Genomic DNA, 24118 nt, shown 5'->3' with positions numbered 1-24118 from the left:
ATTGACTTCAGCACTGTGTTGTGTATTATTGTCTAAAAATGGATGTGTGTGATATTGACTCAGTTGACAGTGGATCCCTGTTTTGTTCCTCAGTGAATCTGAATGATTACTCCTGGTGAGGGATTGGCATGGAAATAGTTTAGTTTAGCAGCATCACTGGGCTCTGAGTGTATTCTCACTCTTGTGTTTGCATTTGCACTGGTGCAAAGTCTTCGATTCTGAAACACTGCAGTGTGCGTTTATAGTTCAGAGTGCTTAGTCATTGCAGTCCATTCCACCAGTGGTGCACTCACTTTAGTCCTTGTTGCAGTTTAGCAGAAAAAGCTGAGAGCTGTGAAGTGAATCAGGCCACAACCCAAGAGAAGAGGAGTGGCTCTCACATTCCCAGATTGGATCAAAATAGTGGGAGTGCAACAGGTCTGCATCATTGATCTTGCTTCATTATGTGGGGAGGCCCTCGTATGGCTAAGGACCAACTCCGGCGGAGAGAATCGCCAGGAAGACCATACGCTCCCCTGATAGCTGTGTTACTGTATATCTGAGAGGGCTGTTTGAAAGTGCACCTGAGGGAGTGGAGATGTGCTGGAGATGTGATTAAACATCAGGGACTGTCACTGCAGCAGACATGAAGAGGAGGGAAACGTTTAGGTTTGCTGGGGTGTTTCAGTGTCTCTTTAGGGAATAACTCTGAAAAGTAATAGACTTTACCCAGCAGGAGGAAACTGAGCCAGATTGTGTTTGCATTACCGGACAGAGGGAGAGAGGGAGTTTGTTAGTTAAAGTGCTGTGATAGCAAGAGGAGGATGAAAGGTGGGAGGAACTAGAAATAGCTTGGTGGAGCTAACTTTGAGAAAGAGGGATATTGAAATATTAATGGCACCTCACAGAGGGGGGTTCTATAAATAGCTGGTGTGCTGTGATAACTGATCCGTCAGGCCAGGGTCGGCCCACGCAAGTAGTATCGCGATACCACAGGGAAAACATTTAGTGTCCTAGAGTCCTGTTCGCCCCGTCCCCTGACTCTTGTTACCGTTTTCTTAATGTTTGTGCTACACAAAATATTTTCTACTCAATACAACACCTTGAGATGTTTCAACAACTTGATTGTGGAGTCCACATGTGGTAAATTCAATTGGTTGGACATGATTTGGAAAGGCACACAACTGTCTATATAAGGTCCCACAGTTGACAGTGCATGTCAAAGCAAAAACCAAGCCATGAGGTTGAAGGAATTGTCCGTAGAGCACCGAGCCAGGATTGTGTCGAGGCACAGATCTGGGGAAGAGTACCAAAAATGTACTCAGCATTGGAGGTCCCCAAGAACACAGTGGCCTCCATCATTCTTAAATGGAAGAAGTTTGGAACCAGCAAGACTCTTCCTAGAGCTGGCAGCCTGACCGAACTGAGCAATGGAGGGAGAAGGGCCTTGGTCAGGGAGGTGACCAAGAACCCAATGGTCACTCTGACAGAGCTCCAGAGTTCGTCTGTGGAGATGGGAGAACCTTCCAGACGGACAACCATCTCTGCAGCACTCCACCAATCATGCCTGTGTGGTAGAGTGGCCAGACGGAAGCCACTTCTCAGTAAAAGACACATGGCAGCCCTCTTGGTGTTTGCACCTAAAGTACTCAGACCACGAGAAAACAACAATATTCTCTGGTCTGATGAAACCAAGATTGAACTCTTTGGCCTGAATACTAAGCGTCATGTCTGAAGGAAACCTGGCACCATCCCTACGGTGAAGCATGGTGGTGGCAGTATCATGATGTGTGTATATTTTTCAGCTGCAGGGACTGGGAGACTAGTCAGGATCAATGGAAAGATGAACGGAGCAAAGTACAGAGAGATTGATGAAAATCTGCTTCAGACTGGGGCGAAGTTTCACCTTCCAACAGGACGACGACCCTAAGCACCCAGCCAAGACAACGCAGGAGTGACTTCGGGACAAGTCTCGGAATGTCTTTGAGTGTCCCAGCCAGAGCCCAGACTTAAACCCGATCAAAACTCTCTGGAGAGACCTGAAAATAGCTGTGCAGTGATGCTCCTCATCCAACCTGACAGCGCTTGAGAGAAGAATGGGGTAAACTCCCCAAATACAAGTGTGTCAAGCTTGTGGCGTCATACCCAAGAAGACTCGAGGCTGTAATCGCTGCCAAATGTGCTTCAACAAAGTACTGAGTAAAGGGTCTGAATACTTTGCTTTGTCATTGTGGGGTATTGTGTGTAGATTGAGGGGGAAAAAACAATTTAATCCATTTTAGAATTAGGCTGTAACACAACAAAATGTAACACAAAAAACGGGTCTGAATACTTTCCGAATGCACTGTATATTCATAACGATCTGAATGTCATTGTGACAGGAAGGGAAAAACACTGCATGAAACCTTTACTCTTCAGTAAACAGAGCCACACAGACTGTCCCTCCCTCACGCAATCTGTCTCCCTCTCTCATAAACACACACACCATTCTTTCTCCCACAAACGCATACACACGCTGCTCCCAACTTTAAAAACGTTAGGCACCAAACAGAATTTAAGGAGCACCAGAAAGAGAGATTTTTGATATAGTTTAGGCATCCATTCAGCCTATATGATTCCTACAGTACCTTTTGAAGCCCATGTTATGAGTAGTGAAGCAGACACATTTCCTTTCTTCTTGTGCCAATCACATTTGCCCAGAACTACTGTCAAGTTAGCAGGTTATTAGCTAGGTAACATGACAGAACAATGTTGTTTATCAAACCAATACCGAGTGACCCATAATTTATTTAAAATGGCCCGTGACATGGTTTGTGAAATTGTATAAAATGCGCACAAAAAAATGTAGTTCCAGTAATATGGGTCATATTTTGTTTTACTGTTTGAGCTAGAGACTTTGCTGTGAAGCTGCAAGCATACCTGTTGCGCAGTGGTACTCTATTTGTCCTCCCTGTCAGCGAACTTGCAAAGCCTACTCCGACTGGCCTGTGCTCTTTGTTATATCAGCTCTGCATGCTGCTCCATCAGGGAATACATCCCCGTGTGCTGTCACGGACCAATTTTATTTTTTTAAACTGATTTAGGAATAGATGTGCAGGAAGAGCAGATGGAGAGAAGCAGGTGCGTTATGGCTGGAAAGGGAGGCGTATGTGCACATAAAAGTGAAGTGGACATTATTGGAGCGACACTTACCAGAGACTAGTTTGCTTAAAAATATTCAACAGAATTTTATATACAAAACTGTATTAACATTTTATAAGCGGAATCAGCGGGATCTTTACTTTAGTTGAGCTAAAATATATTTGGTAGTATCATATTAAACGGTACTACGGTATTCTAAAATGTTGGTATCATGACGTTTTAGTACCGTGATATTACCTTGGTACCGGTATACCGTGCAACACTAACACACAGTAGACAGACAGACAGATATAGACACACGCATACACAGGAACACAGAGTGCTGGCCACATGCAGTAGGTTGAAGCAGTCTCGGCTATCGCTTCCAAACGTGAGAAAGATTGCCATTCTTAATGGATGTACCTTCCACCCTCAGTGTGTTACTGTTGTATTATTGAATAGCTGGACCATCGAACAATGCCAAACCAAACAGATCTCTGTCAATGGAGACCAGTGTTATTATTTCCCCTCAAAAGTAAGCTGCAGCTTGCTCCTGTGCCCTTGGCAGGTTATGGTAGTAATCTGTCAGCCCGGGGCCTTCCCAGGGGCACACTGAAATGATTGTGGCTCCACACTGCTTAACATATACACTATACAGTGTATACCACCATATGTACCTCATACACTATTTTCCTCTGCATGTGTTTCTCATTCATCAAACATCTGAGATTCATAATAAGCCACTTATTTGTACTGAGGCAATCAAAGCTAAATAAAATTGTATTTGTCACATGCGTTGTAAACAACCGGTGTAGACTAACAGTGAAATGCTTACTTGTTGGCTCTTTCCAATAATGCAGAGAGAAAGAAAATAGAAAAGTAAAACACACTATAATAAATACACAACGATAACTTTGACTCGGTACACCGTGTATATAGCAATGTCCCAGGGGTAAGAAGTAATTGAGGTAGATATGTACATATAACTAGGAATAAATGGACAGATAATAAACAGTAGCAGCAATACAGTAATAAAACAGTAATAAAAGTTAGTGCAAAAAGTGTCAATGCAGATAGTCCGAGTAGCTATTTGGTTAACTATTTAAATAACTATTTAGCAGTCTTATGGCTTGGGGTAGAGACTGTTCAGGGTCCTGTTGGTTCCAGACTTGGTGCATCGGTACCGCTTACCATGCGGTAGCAGAGAACAGTCTATGAATTGGGTGGCTGGAGTATTTGGCAATTTTTAGGGCCTTGCTCTGACACCGCCTGGTATAGAGGTCCTGGATGGCAGGGAACTCGACCCCAGTGATGTACTGGGCAATACGCACCACCCTCTAGTGCCTTGCGGTCGTAGGTCAAGCAGTTGCCATACCAAGCAGTGTTGCAGCCAGTCAAGATACTCTCAATGGTGAAACTGTAGAACTGTTTCAGCCCCCCTAGGGGGAAGAGCCATTGTCGTGCCCTCTTCATGACTATGTTGGTGTGTGTGGACCATGATAGATCCTTAGTGAAGTGGACACCGAAGAACTTGAAGCTCTCGACCCACTCCACTACAGTCTCATCAATATGAATGGGGCTGTGCTCTGTCCTCCATTTCCTGTAGTCCTCAATCAGCTCATGTCTGTGAAATGTCTTTCTTGAAAACTCAAAACCCAACAATGCATAAATCAATAATCAGTTCCAATACTATATTTACAGTGTGCAGGGATACTGGAGTGTTGGAGGTAGATGTACAGTGGGGCAAAAAAGTATTTAGTCAGCTACCAATTGTGCAAGTTCTCCTACTTAAAAAATATGAGAGAGGCCTGTAATTTTCATCATAGGCACACTTCAACTATGACAGACCAAAAAAAATCCAGAAAATCACATTGTAGGATTTTGGAAAATAAGTATTTGGTCACCTACAAACAAGCAAGATTTCTGGCTCTCACAGACCTGTAACTTCTTCTTTAAGAGGCTCCTCTGTCCTCCACTCGTTACCTGTATTAATGGCACCTCACGTCATGTCTGGAGGAAACCTATTACCATCCCTACGTTGAAGCATGGTGGTGGCAGCATCATGCTGTGGGGATATTTTTCAGCGGCAGGGACTGGGAGACTAGTCAGGATCGAGGTAAAGATGAACGGAGCAAAGTACAGAGAGATCCTTGATTTCTTTTAAACTCCAGAGCTCTCAGGGCCTCAGACAGGGGGGGAGGTTCACCTAACAACAGGACAACGACCCTAAGTACACAGCCAAGACCACGCTGGAGTGGCTTCGGGAGAAGTCTCTAAATGTCTTTGAGTGGCCCAGCCAGAGCCTGGACTTAAATCCGATCAAACCTCTCTGAAGAGACTTGAAAATAGCTGTTCAGCGACGCTCCCCATCCAGCCTGACAGAGCTGGAGAAGATCTGCAGAGAATAATGGGAGAAACTCCCCAATTACAGATGTGCCAAGCTTATAGCATTATACCCAAAAAGACTTGAGGCTGTAATCGCTGCCAAAGGTGCTTCAACAAAGTACTGAGTAAAGGGTCTGAATACTTATGTAAGGAATAATTTCATTTTTTAATTTGTAATAAATATGTGTAAAATATGTTTTTGCTTTGTCATTATGGGGTTTTGTGTATAGATTGAATGCAAAAAAGCTGTAATGCAATTTTCTTTTGATAAATTCAAGCGGTCTGAATACTTTCCGAGTGCATTGTACCGTATACCCGGTATTTGGAAATAGCCACGGTATGGTTTGTCAATACCATCAATACCGTTTAAACTTTTTCTTTTAAATTTTTCTATTCATTTCAATATTTGTAGCCTCTTAAATAAATACCTGCAGTCAACTTGTATAAAATGTTAGAAGATAAAGCAGATTGCGTTCTTCATTTCACCTGTCACATTATTTTAAATGTATATTTCTTATGCGAATTCTGCGTTAACGAGACCCCTAAGTTAAACTTGCTAGTTATTTAGCTCAGTAAGTAGCTGAATTAATGAGGCAACGGAATCATATTGTGTTGGCTTTCTGCCATGTTTGAGAAGTCAATGCCCTTTGGATGAGTTATCTGTACAGCTGCCATCTCCTCCCCCATCTACTACAAGCAGAGCAAGCAGGCCCGTTGCCCTGGCGACTCCAGATTCCACACAGACACAGTGTGTACACACTCTGCTCCAGTGCCAGTACTGTTCATTTGCAAGATATCTCATTAATTTTCACTTGTAAATGTCCTAACTCACCAAAAATGACATTCGGTAGCTCCTTCCTATATATGTATGACTTTGAGATGGAATGCCTGTCTTTGCAAAAAAAAAAAAAAAAGAATTTGCATTCGTTAGCAAATTTATCTAGCAACCTCCGTGAAAATTCGCTATTACTTTGAGGTGCTCCTGAGTGGTGCGGTGTTCTAAGGCATTGCATCTCAGTGCTAGTGGCATCACTACAGACCCTGGTTCGATCCTGGGCTGTATCACAACTGGCCGTGATCGGGAGTCCCATAGGGCAGTGCACAATTGGCTCAGTGTTGTCCAGGGTTTGGCCAGGGTAGGCTGTCATTGTAAAATAAGAATTTGTTCACACTCACTCGCCTAGTTAAATAAAGAAATTTAAAAAATGTATTACTTATGCTAATGTTGGGCATCTATTACCAGAATGCTAATACTGGGCTTTTTGCAGGGGTTTTTGATGCTCCCTTGTGTACTAAGCCGGTAATACTATAAATCCTTGTGCCAACGCTAGTTAGCATTGGCTCGCGAAAGCACCTCTAATTTCCTTAATTCTGGACACAGAGACATTCATCTGACTCTGGGGAAGGAGATAAAGTAGGAAGTAGAAAAATCATTGCCAAAATCCCAAAGTATCTCTAAGATATTTGAAATATGTTCAGTGTTATTTTCACAATATTTCACATTCATCTGCATAATTTAAATCTAATATTAATTTGCAGGAGACACAGTCCACTTGATCAATAGTTATTGCTCTAGTATCTTATGGTGCCACTGATGCTAATGACATTTATAGTGCAACCAACTGGTCTGGTGCAGCCATCTAAAGGTTGCAGTGATGATATTCACACAGCTTCTAAGGACATGTACATAAGTTTCACATACCAAATTTCATGGCCCCATGTGCATCGGTTCAGTTCTTATAGCCCTGGTGTGATATGGTGCCATCTATTGGCTGACTTTGAATGCAGCAACTAATAGAGGTTTTCATATCGTCATACCGTTCTTCTCTCATCCCAGGATTTACAGTATTACCGGCTTAGTACACAAGGGAGCGCTAAAAAAAACTGCAAAAAGCCAGATGGTATCTACTAGCATGTTCCATCTTTTATTGAACTGTTGCTAGAACGTTTTCGTTTAGAGACCAAAATGTTTAATAAGGTATTAGAAAAAAACAGCCTTTCTCTGTCAACTCTGGCAACCATCTTGTCTTTCTGTCATTCTGATTTCCAGAAGCTGCAATTTCACCTCAAACTGATTAAACCCCAATTTATTTCTGTCTTATTGCCATCAAGTAACATATAGCCCTCTCGTATGCCTCCATGAATCCACAGTTTTGCTGTGCACCCATTATTTTTATTTTCTCTTAAAGACTAGTTGCCCTCCCGCCATCAAGTAGTATTTTGGAAGTTTCACCATTTAAAGACATCTGTTTGATGTTGTCCATGAAAGCTGCTCTCCTGAGCTGGATCAAAGCCTGAGACAATAAGGCCAGATAAAGGTCATGATGATGTTCTCTTCTTTCTTCTTCTGCTCCCTTTTTCTCTCTTTCTCTTTGTGCAGCTGAACCCATGTTTGGAGGCAGGTCGTTGTGACATTTTATCAGTGGTGACATTTGCGCAAGTTGCCCATAGAGCTGTCGTTGTGTGGTTGACGGACGGTTTACCTATAAGGAGGTGACCCCATGATTGGAGTCACATCAAACATGGCATTTCCTGGAGACAATCCTTGTGCTACTGAGGAAGATGTCCTCCGCTTTAAGTCAGTTACTGGAACATGCAAGGCAGCAGTATGGGTCTTGAAGAATTGCTGACAGGATGTCACACAGATAATATTTGGAACAGATACCAGGTCTTGAGCTCATTTAGATGTAAATTACTGGTTTGATAATGATCTATATTTCTCCATGCAACTGTTCTTTCTTCATTACAGCTCAGACTCAAACTACAGCCAAGAAAGTGGTTTGTCGCTCTGGGGCTACATATGAAACTGATTTCTTTAGCTACAATACTTTGGTAGCGGGCATTGTACGAATTAGCATTCATTTACGTAGAACACCCCTGTCTACGAAACAAACAAGTGGTGGAAATTAATTAAATTAAACTATAATTTGCTTCATGTAATATGCAGAATGAACGTTAAATAGCTTGTCGTTATATCAAACTCAACAAATAGCCATGAGCAGGGTCTTGTAATAACATGTAAATGAGCCATGTGGTGAGTAATCAACCCATGGATTGTGAGCATTCACCTTGGCTCTCTGAATACTGCTCTAACTGAATGGTGTAGTTCACGGAAGTTCTATTTTTATTCCTCCCAAAATATTCAAATATTCAATGTCATCAGAACATGTCCAATAACATGTTTGTTCATTTAGTGTACGCACTCGAGACTCTTCAAGGTGGAAACCTGTCAAAGCCAAGTCACAAAGTCTGATTCAGTCACTGGTCTTCTAGGCCTAATCTGAGTTTAAAAAAAACCAAATACGTCTTTTGTTTGAAATATTTATGCCTCGGAATCCAAAACGCAATGATAGCCGTTTTTTGTTCTTGCTTTGTGAAGTCTGCGGATAAGCAAGCAAACCGGTGAAATGTATCGGTGTTCTGCAGCTGAATATCTCAAGATGGTGAATCTGGCACCTTGGTTTTACTTTATAGTACATGTGCAAACAGAACAGTACTGCTGAGTTGGGGTTCGGGGAAAGGTGGCATGAAATGGAGGGCTAATGCGGACCATGCAGTAGGACCATGCAGCTGTAGAGCACCAGCATCCCCACAAACACACACACCTCAACTCAATTTACTGTAAAAATTTGACCTGCTGGAATGTTAGGTGCCACAAGGGTAGCCTAAGCGGCTGCAGCCAGGATCCAGTGCTTTCAAAAAATGAGGATTTACAGTATCTACTATGTCCTTTGATGGGAGAATGAGAACTAATTTCTGGTCTGGTCTTAGGGATTTATTTGATTGTATATACTGGTTTTCTGTACAAGTTATGATAGTGATCAGAATGAGATTTTTCTGAGCAGATTCCAGAGGATCTATCCAGATGATCTGCTGTAGTCACATAGTCAGATCATCAGAGGTGAGTGGATGTTAGTTGTGCTCAGGCTGAGAGAACACAATGTCCTGAATTACACGGCTATAACGGGCATGTCAGAGGAAAGGAATCTCATAATGAAATCACTTACTTACAGGCGGTTGTAATTGAATTCTGGCCCGGGTGCGTGTGTTCTGTGTTTAATCTGGACTACTTTGGGCCTAAGTTGTATTGACAGGACACATGATATGAGGAGTTTAATTTGCACAATAATAAAATAGGGCTGTACAGTACCTTATTTTACAATGTACCAGTATTTGACGCACAGACCGGTTTGGGTTTTTACTTTACCTTCTATAATGGTATTTCAATGTTTGGTTTGTTGAATGTGATGCGCAACTCCAGCTGCATGCCACTTCCCACACCATACTCTGACCCCTGTCACTCAAGGAAAAACCAGTTGCTCAACCAGTTGCAGTTCACTCTGCTGTCTGGTCTGCATGGGCAGATAGATGCAGAAAGACGTTGGTGACAGCGATGCTGCTTTCTACAAGCGTTCTATAAATACATTATTAGTTTGTGTATCTTACTGTCTGCAAACTACTGTCTTAGGTCCAAAAGGCTTCTTAAAAGCTTCTACCCCCAAGCCATAAGACTCCTGAACAGCTAGTCAAAGGGCTACCCAGACTATTTGCATTGCCCCTCCCCCCTCTTTATGCTGCTGCTACTTTCTGTTTATTATCTATGCATAGTCACTTTAACTCTACCTACATGTACATATTACCTCAATTACCTCGACTAACCGGTGACCCTGCACATTGACTCTGTACCGGTACCCCCTGTATATAGCCTTGCTAATGTTATTTTACTCATGCTGTTGAATTATTTGTTACTTTTTCTGAAACATTTTTAGTTATCTATTTTTCACTTTACACTTATTTTTCTTAACTGTATTGTTGGTTAAGGGCCTGCAAGTAAGCATTTCACTGTAAGGTTGTTGTATTCGGCGCATGTGACAAATAACATTTTATTTTATTTGCTAGTTTGTCTAATGCTAATCGCTAGAATTGAGTGGTAAACGTTGATCAATGTTATCAAAACCATAGAAACTCTGTGGCTAAACTCCCCAATAAAAGGAGCTGGAGGCGCCTAAAAACTCGGAGAAATGCGTAACAAAGTCGCTAAATAGGCAACACTGGGATAGGCGAAACATGAATATGTTAGCTAGCTAGCTATTTTCGTTTGATGTTGGATTGAACAGTATAAACAATCAGAATGGAGAACGCCCCATTGAAATCACGTACTTGTGTTGCCACCTTAGGGTCATGAACTACTCATAAAGCATATTTAGAACTTTTATTATTCAGAAACAAAACATACTGCCAAAAAAACAAATAAAATTATATTTTGGCCATATCACCCAATCCTAGAATGAAACATCTTTTCCGTCAAATCTGTAACCAGGTATAAGGTCTGAGTATAAATATTTTTAGGATAGCATGTGCTTTTTGTTTCTCTCAGATCCATTGTTTTGCAATAAAAGCCCTGAAATTGTGATTTCATACTATTTGTTTTACATTCTCTGGAGTTTGTGCTCAGTTCTATTATTGTAATTTTTCATATTTTTTTTTGTTGGCTGAATTGAACCCGTCTGTTTTTGCACTCAACTTGAATGCCTTCTGCTTACTTGATCCAATAGCTTTGTCTGCCTTAATCGTATTGGTTTTCATTTGTGGTTTAGCTCATGTTTTAATGAGTTTGTTTTTCCAGCAGAAACTTGCGGTTTAATTTGATCTCTTATCATTTAACTGTTTCTGTGTAGGCTGATAAGCTCTCCGAGAGGCCTTTTTATGGAGCTCACCCTCGTCTGTCTATCATATTAGTAAAACCCTTGTCTTTTTTCTTCTGCTATTTAAAACAAAAACATCCTCACAAACCTCCCATGACACACTGTCCTTTACCATCACTGAAACTGAATATACAGCTGTTCTCAACAATGTACTCAGAGAGGGGTCCTGTATTCTAACACACCAGACCTTACATTAACATTGGTTATCTTCCAGAGCGCGTGCCTCTAGTTATGATATAATAAGCAGGGGGGAGTTTGTATGATCGGTGCCTTAATGTATCTGGGTCTTAAACCACGCTTGTTTCTCGGTGTTTGAATGTGGGTTTTTGTATAAAAGGGAATCAAACTGCAGTTCTCCCTCTATGCAGCATTCAGAAACAGGATCTGTCTGCTTACGTGTGTTACTGTGTATGTGTATGTCTGATCTCTGCATGCCTAACCTGGCTTCTGACCTCTCCTCATCTGTATTACAGGGAGGCAGCATAACAGTGATTTCTCCCGCCTTATCGCCCAGGTCCGGGGTCGCCTGGAAAAGACCAAGAAGAGGGAGATGAAACAGAAAGTGAGGGATGAGGGAGTAGAGGAGGACCGGAGAGCGGGCTCCAGCTCTGCAGGTACCACCGTAACCCTCATTAACATGTTGAGCGGATTAAACAAGGGTTAGCACCGTCGCCACGGAATATCTTACAGCCCCCAGCCTCCCCAGCAGAGCTCATAGTCCATAAGCAATTTACAAAAGGAGAGAGACGCAGGGACGGTTTCTATATGAAGAGCCCTCTCTGTATTCCTGTTCCGGGGGATTTGCTATCACAACCTTCACATCGTCACTCAGCCCCAGACCTGTGATGGCTTCTCTTCAGGTGGTCACGGTTGATCAGGGCCAGGTTTCAGCTATACACCCAGCAGCATGGCCACAAGGCTGTTTTCTCCCCAAAATGTTTTTTTAATCCTTTGCATCTTATGTGAATTTCCAAGATGGTGTAGCAGTTGGACGTGTGTTTGTCTTTGTCTTATCCCGTATAAAAAGTCATTTTTTTCTCCCATATATACTTTAATCTCAGTTTCTATCTACAAACTAAATATACTTTCCTGCGACCCGCCTCACCCAATGTGGTACAGATCTGCTATTTTTATTCCTTATAACTGGAACCTCCATCAGGAGCTAGCCAGCTAACTAGCTACTAGCTATCAGTCTTTGTTAGCCACGGTTAGCGGTCTTCACCTTTAGCTAGGACACCAGCCAGCTTTAGCTCGGACAATACCTGCCAGTCTGCACAGCACAATATCAACCCAGAGCATATCGGACTGCTTCTCTCTACCACATCACCGGATTCCTGCCGCAAGCTCTGGACCATTACCTCGGATCATCCCAGCTAGCTAGCTGCAATTGCTACTTTGCTACTGTTGGCTAACGCCTCTGTCCTGAAGCAAGCACCAGTTAACCTTGGGCTAGCCTTGAGCTAGGCCCATATACCAGTTAACTTATTTCGCTACAATACCTCTTTTGCCAATTGGCCTGGACCCTTTATTGTTAACACAGAGCCCTGACGATCACTCACGACTGGTCTGCCGACGTAATCGTCCAATGTGGTTTCAACAGGCGTTTCCATTGCGATGACGCCAAAGACCCATCCGCTAACCCAGGCCCGCTAGCTTTCTGAACGCCGTTGTCGCCCACTCGCCTAGTGTAGTAGCGACTACCGAACGGCTCCCTGACTCACCTATTGCTGCTCATTGGACAAATATGATCACTCGGCTACACAGCTGATGCCTGCTGGACTATTCACAAACTCGGTACCTCTTTTTGTTTGTCTGTCGGCCCCAGCCTCGAACTCAGTTCCTGTACGTACCTAACTGACCCTCTCTGCCCATTCATCGCCATTTATTCATTGCTGTCTTAGCTCTCCCGATCAACACCCGTGATTGCTTTATGCCTCTCTCTAATGTCAATATGCCTTGTCAACTGCTATCTCGGTTAGTACTTTTTGTTTTATTTCATTGTAGAGCTCCCAGTCCCGCTCAACATGCCTTAGGTAGCTCTTTTATCCCACCCTCCACAAATGCGGAGATCTCACCTGGGTTAACTGGTGCCCCCAGAGATGCAATCTCTCTCATCGTCACTCAATGCCGAGGCTTACCTCCACTGTACACACACCCTACCATACCCTCGTCTGTACATTATGCCCTGACTCTATTCTACCACGTCCAGAAATCTGCTCCTTTTATTCTCTGTTCCCAGCGCACTAGACGACCAGTTCTTATAGCCTTTAGCCCTACCATTATCCAACTCCTCCTCTGTTCCTCTGGTGATGTAGAGGTTAACCCATGCCCTGTAGCCCCCAGTACCACACCTATTCCCCAGGTGCTCTCATTTGTTGACTTGTGTAACCGTAAAAGCCTTGGTTCCATGCATGATAACATCAGAAGCCTCCTCCCTAAGTTTGTTTTATTCACTGCTTCAGCACAATCCGCCAACCCTAATGTCCTAGGCGTGTCTGAATCCTGGCTTAGGAAGGCCACAAAAAATTCTGAAATTTCCATCCCCAACTACAACATTTTCTGCCAAGATAGAACTGCAAAAGGGGGTGGAGTTGCAATCTACTGCAGAGATAGAACTCTGCAGGCTGTCATACTATCCAGGTCTGTGCCCAAACAGTTCGAGCTTATACTTGTAAAAATCCACCTTTCCAGAAATACGTTTTTCACTGTTGCCACTTGTTATAGACCCCCCTCAGCCCCCAGCTGTGCCCTGGACACCATATGTGAATTGATTGCTCCCCATTTGTCTTCTGAGTTCCTACTGTTTGGTGACCTAAACTGGGATATGCTACAATCTAAACTAGATGACCTCAATCTCACACAAATTATCAAGGAACCTACCAGGTACAACTCTAAATCTGTAACCACGGGCACCCTCATAGATATCAACCTGACCAACTAGCCCTCTAAATACACCTTTGCTGTCTACAACCAGGATCTCAGCGATCACTGCCTCATTGTCTGCATCCGTAATGGGTCCATGGTCAAACGACCACCCCTCATCACTGTCAAACGCTCCCTAAAACACTTCAGCGAGCAGGCCTTTCTAATCGACCTGGCCCGGGTATCCTGGAAGGATATTGACCTCTTCCCTTCAGTAGAGGATGCTTGGTTGCTCTTTAAAAGTGCTTTTCTCTCCATCTTTAATAAGCGCCCCATTCAAAAAATGTAGAACTAAGAACAGATATAGTCTTTGATTCACTCCAGACTTGACTACCCTTGACCAGCACAAAAACATCCTGTGGCGTACTGCATTAACATCGAATAGCCCCCGCGATATGCAACTTTTCAGGGAAGTTAGGAACCAATATTCACAATCAAACAGAAATTTGCATCCTGTAGCACAAATCTCAAAAAGTTTTGGGACACTGTAAAGTCCATGGAGAATAAGAACACCTCCTCCCAGCTGTACACTACACTGAGGCTAGGAAACACTGTCACCACCGATAATCTACAGAAATTTAGAATTTCAATAAGCATTTTCTACGTCTCCATGCTTTCCACCTGGCTACCCCTACCCCAGCCAATAGCTCTGTATCCCCCGAAGCAACTTGCCCTAGCCCCCCCGCTTCTCCTTCACCCAAATCCAGATAGTTGATGTTCTGAAAGAGCTGCAAAATCTGGACCCCTACAAATCAACTGGACTAGACAATCTGGACCATCTCTTTCTAAAATTATCCGCTGCAATTGTTGCAACCCCTATTACTAGCCTATTCAAACGCTTTTTTGTTTTGTCTGAGATTCCTAAAGATTGGAAAGCTGCCGCGGTCATCCCCCTCTTCAAAGGGGGAGACACTAGACACAAACTGTTACAGACCCATATCTATCCTGCCCTGCCTTTTCTAAATTCTTCAAAGCCAAGTTAACAAACAGATCACTGACCATTTCAAATCCCACTGTACCTTCTCCGCAGTCTGGTTTCCGAGCTGGTCATGGGTACACCTCAGGCACGCTCAAGGTCTTAAACTATATCATAACTGCCATTGATAAAAGACAGTACTGTGCAGCCGTCTTCTTCGACCTGGCCAAAGCTTTCGACTCTGTCAATCACCACATTCTTATCGGCAGACTCAATAGCCTTGGTTTCTCAAATGACTGCCTCGCCTGGTTCACCAACTACTTCTCTGATAGAGTTCAGTGTGTCAAATCGGAGGGCCTGTTGTCCGGACTTCTGGCAGTCTCTATGGGGTGCCACAGGGTTCAATTCCTGGGCTGATTCTTTTCACTGTATATATCAATGATGTCGCTCTTGCTGCTGGTGATTCTTTGATCCACCTCTACGCAGACGACACCATTCTGTATACTTCTGGCCCTTCTTTGGACACTGTGTTAACAAACCTCCCAACGAGCTTCAATGCCATACAACACTACTTCCATGGCCTCCAGCTACTCTTAAATGCTAGTAAAACTGAATGCATGCTCTTCAACCGATCGCTGCCCGCACCCGCCCTACAAATACCTAGGTGTCTGGCTAGACTGTAAATTCTCCTTCCAGACTCACATTAAGCATCTCCAATCCAAAATTAAATCTAGAATCTGTGTTCCTATTGCGCAACAAAGCCTCCATCACTCATGCTACTAAACATACCCTTGTAAAACTGACTATCCTACTGATCCTTGACTTCAGCGATGTCATTTTCAAAATAGCCTCCAACACTCTACTCAGACGACATCCAATTTGCTATCACAGTGCCATTCGTTTTTTCACCAAAGCCACATATACTACCCACCATTGCGACATATTTGCTCTCGTTGGCTGGCCCTCGCTTCATATTCGTTGCCAAACCCACTGTCTCCAGGTCATCTATAAGTTTTTGCTAAGTAAAGCCCCGCCTTATATCTCAGCTCACTGGTCACCATAGCAACACCCACCCTTAGCACGCGTTCTAGCAGGTATATTTCACTGGCCATCCCCAAAGCCAACACCTCTTTGGCCGCCTTTCATTCCATTTCTCTGCTGCCAATGACTGGAACGAATTGCAAAAATCCCTGAAGCTGGAGACATATCTCCCTCACTAACTTTAAGCATCAGCTGTCAGAGCAGCTTACCGATCACTGCACATGTACACAGCCCATCTGTAAATAGCCCACCCAACTACCTCATCCCTATATTGTTATTTATTTTTGCTCTTTTGCACCCCAGTATCCCTACTTTCTCATCATCTTCATCTATCATTCCAGTTTTAATGCTAAATTGAAATTATTTCGCCACTCTCTATTTATTGCCTTACCTCCCTAATCTTACTACATTTGCACACACTGTATATAGATTTTTCTATTGTGTTATTGACTGTACATTTGTTTATCCCATGTGTAACTCTGTGCTGTTGTTTTTGTCGAACTGCTTTGCTTTATCTTGGCCAGGTCGCAGTTGTAAATGAGAACTTGTTCTCAACTGGCCTACCTGGTGAAATAAATAAATGTGGAGACAGCTTATTTGAACCCTCTCATATTGTCTCTGATACGTGTTCTGTTATAGTGTTGTTTCAATGTGGGCATTAAGGTGTCCGCATGCTTCCCAGCCAAAAGTTAGATGCATGAACTCTATAGTGTTCGTGCATATATTATGAAGATATTTTATGGCGTTTTTGTTCGTTTTGGGCTTCAGTGAGGTTTTTTTTTCAGCTGTTCTTGCGCACAACTTTTTTTGCTGGACGGAAGCTTCGGAGCCGAAGTCTTTTTTTCGTTGGTGATTGGTCAACAGTAGGACTCATTTTATTGAAAAATAGTCCACCAAACATCTTGTAATATTGCGCAACTAAGATCTCTTTTTCAAGAAAGTCAATATTTATTATTTTCTTTATTTTCTTTTACCCCTTTTTCTCCCCAATTTCGTGGTATCCAATTGTTTAGTAGCTACTATCTTGTCTCATCGCTACTTCTCCCGTACGGGCTCGGGAGAGACGAAGGTTGAAAGTCATGCGTCCTCCGATACACAACCCAAACAAGCCGCACTGCTTCTTAACACAGCGCCATCCAACCCGGAAGCCAGCCGCACCAATGTGTCGGAGGAAACACCGTGCACCCGGCAACCCTGGTAAGCGCGCACTGCGCCCGGCCCGCCACGGAAGTCGCTGGTGTGCGATGAGACAAGGATTTCCCTACCAGCCAAACCCTCCCTAACCCAGACGATAGGCCAATTGTGTGTCGCCCCACGGAATTAATTCAGACTATTTTGTGAAAAAGTGTATAGTTGTTACGCCTTCTCAAAAAGGGCAAACAGTACTACTATTGCCGTTTTTAAAATATTTTTTCAAGCGAAGCTCTTAAGGGAGTATACGAGTACACTCGTTCGGCTTGCTGAGTTCGGCTAGGCCCAGCCGAACTGAAGCATGCTGATGTCTTTAGTCATACCCCTTTTAAAGATGCTTGTTAACATGCACACCACCATACCCATGCTGTCTGATGTAGTGCAGGGAATAAATTACAGCCCCAGAGTACAATTCATTTTGTAAGTCGATACACACACTATTACCTCTGAATGTGTGGTTCGTCTTTCGCACGTCAGCCAATATTATAATATATAATACAGTATTGCATAAAACGTGGAAGCATACTGCCATAACTTGTCGCATAAGTTATTATGTATATATATATATATTTTTTTAAAAATATTTTTTGGCTGACATGCAACACACCCACAAGCTCTTTTGGGATTCAGTGTGTTGAATGTCTTGAAAAAAGGTCACACTTGTAGTCCACTGAAAGAAATGGCTGCCAACAAAATGACGGAGACTATTCATTTTCGATAAAAGGAAAGATCTAGTATCAAAGTGAGGTGAAGCAAGAGGAGCTCGGTGATCAGTGAGTGAACATTAAGTTGGGGAAGCTTAACAGTATGCTAATTATTGGGGATATTGCAGGGCAATTGACCAATCGAGGCTTGCTATAGCTTCCAGCCCGTGCTGTATTGGCTGTTAGTACCTAGCATTCTGTTTACTTTAATCTTGAATAGAAAAAAACACACATGGCGTTTTAACTGTCGACAAATCAAGCGTTTCATTGCTTTACATGGAATTCCCCCGTCACAGAACGAAACGTCAGTATGTGCAGAGGTAATCATATTTATAATGCATATAATACCATTAACTGCTGGTCATATATTTTGCCCACCGCCTAGAAGACACAGTGGTTTGTTTGTGGTTAAAGGCATTTTGAACATTACATTGGGGAAATATCTATAATATAAGATAGAAATTGACATGGATGACTTTAGCATCTATCATGCAGCCTGCTCACACATCATGTGTACAACGTTAAAACAGGACAGATCCAGATTAAAAGACATGGTTGTCAAGGACAGTTTCCCAACATAGATTCTTGACAGCTCATTTTCACCAATGATTGATTTTCTACCAGTCTTTTATGACATGATCATTAGTATTGTCCATGTTCTTTTCCATTCCTTTCTGTAGATAAAGCAGCAGAACAGGAACAGAGGGATCCCAGTCCCAGTGACTCAGAGGCCTTCTGCATATTGATGACATCACCAGTGGAGGAGCCCTCTGAGGAGCAGCAGCCTTCTGTTGTAGAGGTCATTTCCAGGTCACCCAGCTGTCTCAGTGACGTGTCCATCAGCAGGTGAGCGAGCCCAGGAGACGGCAGAATTGATCAGGGTGAATGGTTAAGGTTAGGGCTGGGGAAGGGGAAGGGTATTCTTGATCTGATTCGAGATCTGTACCTTGGGGGAACTTCACCCCAAGCCAGCTGAATAGCTGATTCTCCACTCCTCAACAAGCAGACATTTGACTTGTCTTCCCGGGGATTCAATGCTTCACAGCTCTCAAAACAGGAGTGTGTGTGTGTGTGTGTGTGTGTGTGTGTGTGTGTGTGTGTGTGTGTGTGTGTGTGTGTGTGTGTGTGTGTGTGTGTGTGTGTGTGTGTGTGTGTGTGTGTGTGTGTGTGTGTGTGTGTGTGTGTGTGTGTGTGTGGTATTACTGAGGAACTCTGTGTGAAACTAAAGTCGGACTCTCAGCGGGAGTATTGAGTTGGTTCTGACTCACACAGCTCGTTGCGGGCCTCTGGAAAGAGTTCTATCAGCATTCATACCCCCACAGCCTGCCTGCACTTCAGCCCAGAATAGTTTAAATTGCCTTTTCTTTAGAAAGACACCGCAAGGTTGGCTAGTTGAAGACTAAAGTTACGTGTTGAACATAACACTTTAAATCAGTCACAGATACCTAACAGTACCAAGCTCTTATCAAAATAGGGTTGGGACAAGTTACCAACTGATCAAAGAAAAAAAAAAACTATAGTAGATTTCTATTTTTACAGAGATTGATATATTAAATATGCTGATATACAGTATTGGAACAATATACATTATTGTTTTGAAAATATATTTTTTCAAGGAAGCTGGTCGTGAGCCAGGCAGCTGTTATTAGAACACGTGCTGCTTTTGTCTGGAATATCGACCTGGACCCCAAAGGATGCAGATTCGTAGAGCCATCAGCTACAGAATGTAATTAATAGTGTGCTCCCTTGTTCAGAGTGTCAGACCTGTGTATGCTGTGTGCCAGAGGGCCTTATCAAATAAGCACTATGAGATGTCCAGACTCCCACCACAATTTAGAGCTCTATACAGCAAGTTTTTTTGGCAGAGGCTGATGTTCCATTGACCTGCTCCTATTCATATGAGGCCCTAGAGCTTCACGCAAATATGCTTTTCTGTCGCCCCACATTCTGCCTGTATGGAGCTGGAAGTGTGTCTGTGTGAAATCTGGCAGGTGTGATAATTAATTATAACCCTGTGTGTGTGCACATCACCTGCCTCTGATAAAGCCACCGCCTGCCTGCCTGGCTCGGCTTCCAGCTGGGGACTCGGACACCTGACAATGCTCTGAACCACACTACTTAAATTGCCTCTTAGCCGGCGCTATCGTCAGAGCAGCACTTGGTCAGATCTCTCTCCCACTCCCCCCAGTAATGAGCTAGTTAGTCAGTCAGACGGAGAGCTGCTCCATGCTCCAGCAACCTGCTCTAATAGCTAACAGACAGGCATTAGCCCCACCAGTTGCTACGGCCCACCTACCTACCTAACTCTTTATGCAGATAGACATTTCATTAGTCTTCCCCTGGAGGGGCACCAAGAGGAGTGCTCTCACCTTCCAGAGGCAATTTACTCTCTGTTTGTCCGCATTAAGGCATGTAAATGTCTTGTAAAAGTGTTTTATTAGGACTTCCGGGGAGATATGAACAAATATTGGCTTCTTCTTTCAGAAAAGGCTCGCTAAAAATCGATTGCATATATCCTTCTCATCCTTTATCCATCCCATCCAGGGTTTACATGGTCTTTCAGGTGAGAGTCAGCCATTACTGAATAATCTTCACACCTGCTTGAGCACATTCATCTTTTGGTCATCAAATAGAAATCTTCTCACCATCTGTTTCAAATGTATTCCTGTTTCCATTCATATGATTGTAATGCTACCGTTTTTCGCTCCTGCTTCCGGAGGTCACATTGTGATCCTGTGTGAGTGTGAACCCCAGACTGAGCAGAGGGAGATGAGGCCTCCAAGCTTGTGCCATCTCTTCTGTCTGTATTTACTCACCTGTCAGCGCCTATTAGAGCCCTCTTTATGTGGTAGGCTGTCATGTTACTGTTAGGCGATAACACAAAAATGCATCAGCTTTTTTACCCAATGGTGTAATAATTAGGCTATTCTGTTTGCTCCCTGTTCCACAGTCGAGAACTTCCAAGGGACTATACAGCCCTCAAAGACCATCTTTGGGAGAAGAGCTCTTCACAAAAGTATTTTTTTATTCCACACACAGTAATAAAACATGATCTTTGTCCAGGCAAAGTGATGAAAAGCTCTTTAATGAATTCAACTTGCATAGAGGGGTGTTGAAGAATCCCGAGAAGTTTTGCTGCACTCTCCACAGGTGTTGGGTATTTAGAGCATCTCTGAAGAGAACATTTAATGCTGTCTTCTAATCTTACATAAGTGAAAGGCCAGCCGTATGGATGGTACATACTATAAGCAGGTCCTTGTTTGGTTTTGATTGAATGTTTAGGAGAGAAACATTACTTGCAGTATTCTGCTCATTATGGGATAAATCAGGGCTGCTCGATGCAGGTGTTCAGGATAGATTGATCCAATGTGTTTGCTTTTTTCTGGTTCTCTGGTTGTTATTTCTGGTGAATCTCATTCCTTCTGCACACTATGGCAGTTTATTCAGCCTCCACTTGCTTTATTGATTTTATTTTTAAGTTCCCCTCCCCTGACATGTATTGATTTACTTTCAAGAGAAGAGACTAATATAAAGGAAAATGTTGCAAAAATAACACTGAAATAGTGAGTAGGCTACATACATTATATTTGTATATTGATAAGGCTACATGAAGAACTTACAAACTTCACTTTCAAAAAGGCCGACTTAGGGCTGAATTCATTTTCACTTAAATAGCCATCTTAAGCTTAGACAAAGTTCTACAAAGTACTAGTAAATACGTTTTTTCCCCCTGTTTAATACATTTGCTAACATTTCGAAAAACCTTATTTTGCTCTGTCATTATGGGGTATTGTGTGTAGATGGATAAAATAATCTATTTTAGAATAAGGCTGTAACGTAACAACTGAAGCACTGTAGATTAAGCCATGGAGTGCAGCATGGGCAACACAATGTATGACAAGGATTTACTTTTCTGATCAATTTCTCTTCAGTATAAAGATTCAACTGAACAAGTGAGTAAAAGTTAAGCAACGTCAAATTAGCTAGTCGTCTTTCCAAGTATATCGACTCATTAATTTAATGGACTCAGAGGGGCTGTGTCGTTTTTACAAAGCAAGGGTTAATCCCCTGATAAAGTGTTTTATTAGCAGTCAGAAGTTCGCTAGAGGTTCCTCTCTGTTAGGTTATCATTTTTTGTTCATTTTCCCCTGGCCAGGAAGTATTCACGCTGGGCTTTTCATTATTAATATTAATAGCCTTCCAATGAAAAGAACCAGCTTCAAAGAGGCCTAGTTTAATCCATTTAGATGGGCTCCTTGTCCTGGGTTGTCCTTACCTGCCTCCCAGGCCCTCTGTGGCCCCAAGACACTGATCTCAGGGGATTCAAGCCAAATCGGGTCATATTTGATTATGCCTGGCACCACACACACTTACCATTCCTCTGTTTTACAGCCAAGTTTAACCCACCCTTTCAGGTACTATTTTTGGATAAAGAACTCAGGAAACCTCACATCATCCCGGCTATTGTATTTCATCCAGGCCAAAATTAGCTACTTGATATGATGACCATGTGATATGCCAAGTAAGGGATTTTTTTTTTTTTAAACATGCAATGCGATGGCACAGTTAGGGCTGGCACAATTACTGTATAACCTTGTAACCAACCGTTATGAATGAAGACCGTCATGAAAATAAAATAACCCTCATAAAAACAATTGCAATGGCTGCCTGGTATTGTGATGCAATAATTTCCATTAATGGGTTACACTTCCTGCATTTACTTCCTGCAATGCTTCTGGCAATTTGTCACCAGCAGAGCGAAAGAGGCTAAGCGGGAGGGAGTTTACTCCAAATTTTGGTTTGTAGATCAACGAGTATGGTTACGTGCACACAATAATACAATTGTTGTGAATAGTCAGATAAATATAGTGGCTCGCCCTTGGCATTTTTCCTACTTTGTTGCCTTACAACCTGGAATTAAAATTGATTTTTTTTGGGGGGGGGGGGGTTGTATCATTTGATTTACACAACATGCCTACCACTTTGAAGATGCAAAATATTGCTGAATTTGAGCGTAACTACTCACCCCCCCCCCCCAAAGTCCATACTTTGTAGAGCCACCTTTTGCAGCAATTACAGCTGCAAGTCTCTTGGGGTATGTCTCTGTAAGCTTGGCACATATAACCACTGGGATTTTTGCCCATTCTTCAAGGCAAAACTGCTCTAGCTCCTTCAAGTTGGATGTGTTTCGCTGGTGTACAGCAATCTTTAAATCATACAACAGATTCTCAATTGGATTGAGGTCTGGGCTTTGACTAGGCCATTCCAAGACATTTAAATGTTTCCCCTTAAACCACTCGAGTGTTGCTTTAGCAGTATGCTTAGTGTCATTGTCCCGCTGGAAGGTAAACCTCTGTCCCAGTCTCAAATCTGTGGAAAACTGATACAAGTCTCCCTCAAGAATTTCCTTGTATTTAGCGCACCCAGCATTCCTTCAATTCTGACCAGTTTCCCAGTCCCTGCCAATGATAAACATTCCCACAGCATGATGCTGCCACCACCATGTGTCACTTTGGGGATGGTGTTTTCGGGGTGATGTGAAGTATTGGGTTTGCACCAGGCATAGATTTTTCCTTGATGGCCAAAAAACAAAATGTTTGTCTCATCTGACCAGGCTACCTTCTTCCATATGTTTGGGGAGTCTCCCACATGCCTTTTGGCAAACACCAAACATGTTTTCTTTTTTCTTTTCTTTAAGCAATGGCTTTTTTCTGCCCACTCTTCTGTAAAGCCCAGCTCCGTGGAGTGTACGGCTTAAAGTGGTACAATGGACAGATATTCCAATCTCCGCTGTGGAGCTTTGCAGCTCCTTCAGGGTTATCTTTGGTCTCTTTGTTGCCTCTCTGATTAATGCCCTCCTTGCCTGGTCCGTGAGTTTTGGTGGGTGGCCCTCTCTAAGCAGGTTTGTTGTGGTGCCATATTCTTTCCATTTTTTAATAATGGATTTAATGGTGCTCCGTGGGATGTTTTGGATATTTTTTCATAACCCAACCCTGATCTGTACTTCTCCAAAACTTTGACCCTGACCTGTTTTAAGAGCTCTTTGGTCTTCATGGTGCCGCTTGCTTGGTGGTGCCCCTTGCTTTGAGGTGTTGCAGACTCTGGGGCCTTTCAGAACAGGTGGGGTGGCAGGTAGCCTAGTGGCTAAAGCATTG

The 24118-nt window shown here is 42.9% G+C and overlaps 1 protein-coding gene across 13 annotated transcripts in view; it reads left to right on the top strand.

Moving 5' to 3' along the window:
* Nucleotides 1-24118, top strand: part of LOC118388618 (E3 ubiquitin-protein ligase RAD18) — a 73927-nt gene that overhangs the window by 27041 nt on the left and 22768 nt on the right. For 12 of the 13 annotated variants that reach the window (XR_004826587.2, XM_035777852.2, XM_035777860.2 and 9 more), the window contains 2 exons: nt 11663-11803; nt 18644-18809. Coding sequence is in view for 12 of the 13 variants with exons in the window: in XM_035777852.2 (XP_035633745.1) it covers nt 11663-11803; nt 18644-18809 (307 nt within the window). In the remaining variant the exon portion in view is untranslated. Of the gene's footprint in view, nt 1-11662; nt 11804-18643; nt 18810-20913; nt 22613-24118 lie in introns of those variants that run through there. The other variant, XM_035777853.2, reaches the window with a different exon arrangement.

Source organism: Oncorhynchus keta, chromosome 10 (assembly GCF_023373465.1).
Source record: "Oncorhynchus keta strain PuntledgeMale-10-30-2019 chromosome 10, Oket_V2, whole genome shotgun sequence".
NCBI classification, from domain to species: Eukaryota; Metazoa; Chordata; class Actinopteri; order Salmoniformes; family Salmonidae; genus Oncorhynchus; species Oncorhynchus keta.
This window is presented reverse-complemented; position numbering and strand designations above follow the sequence as displayed.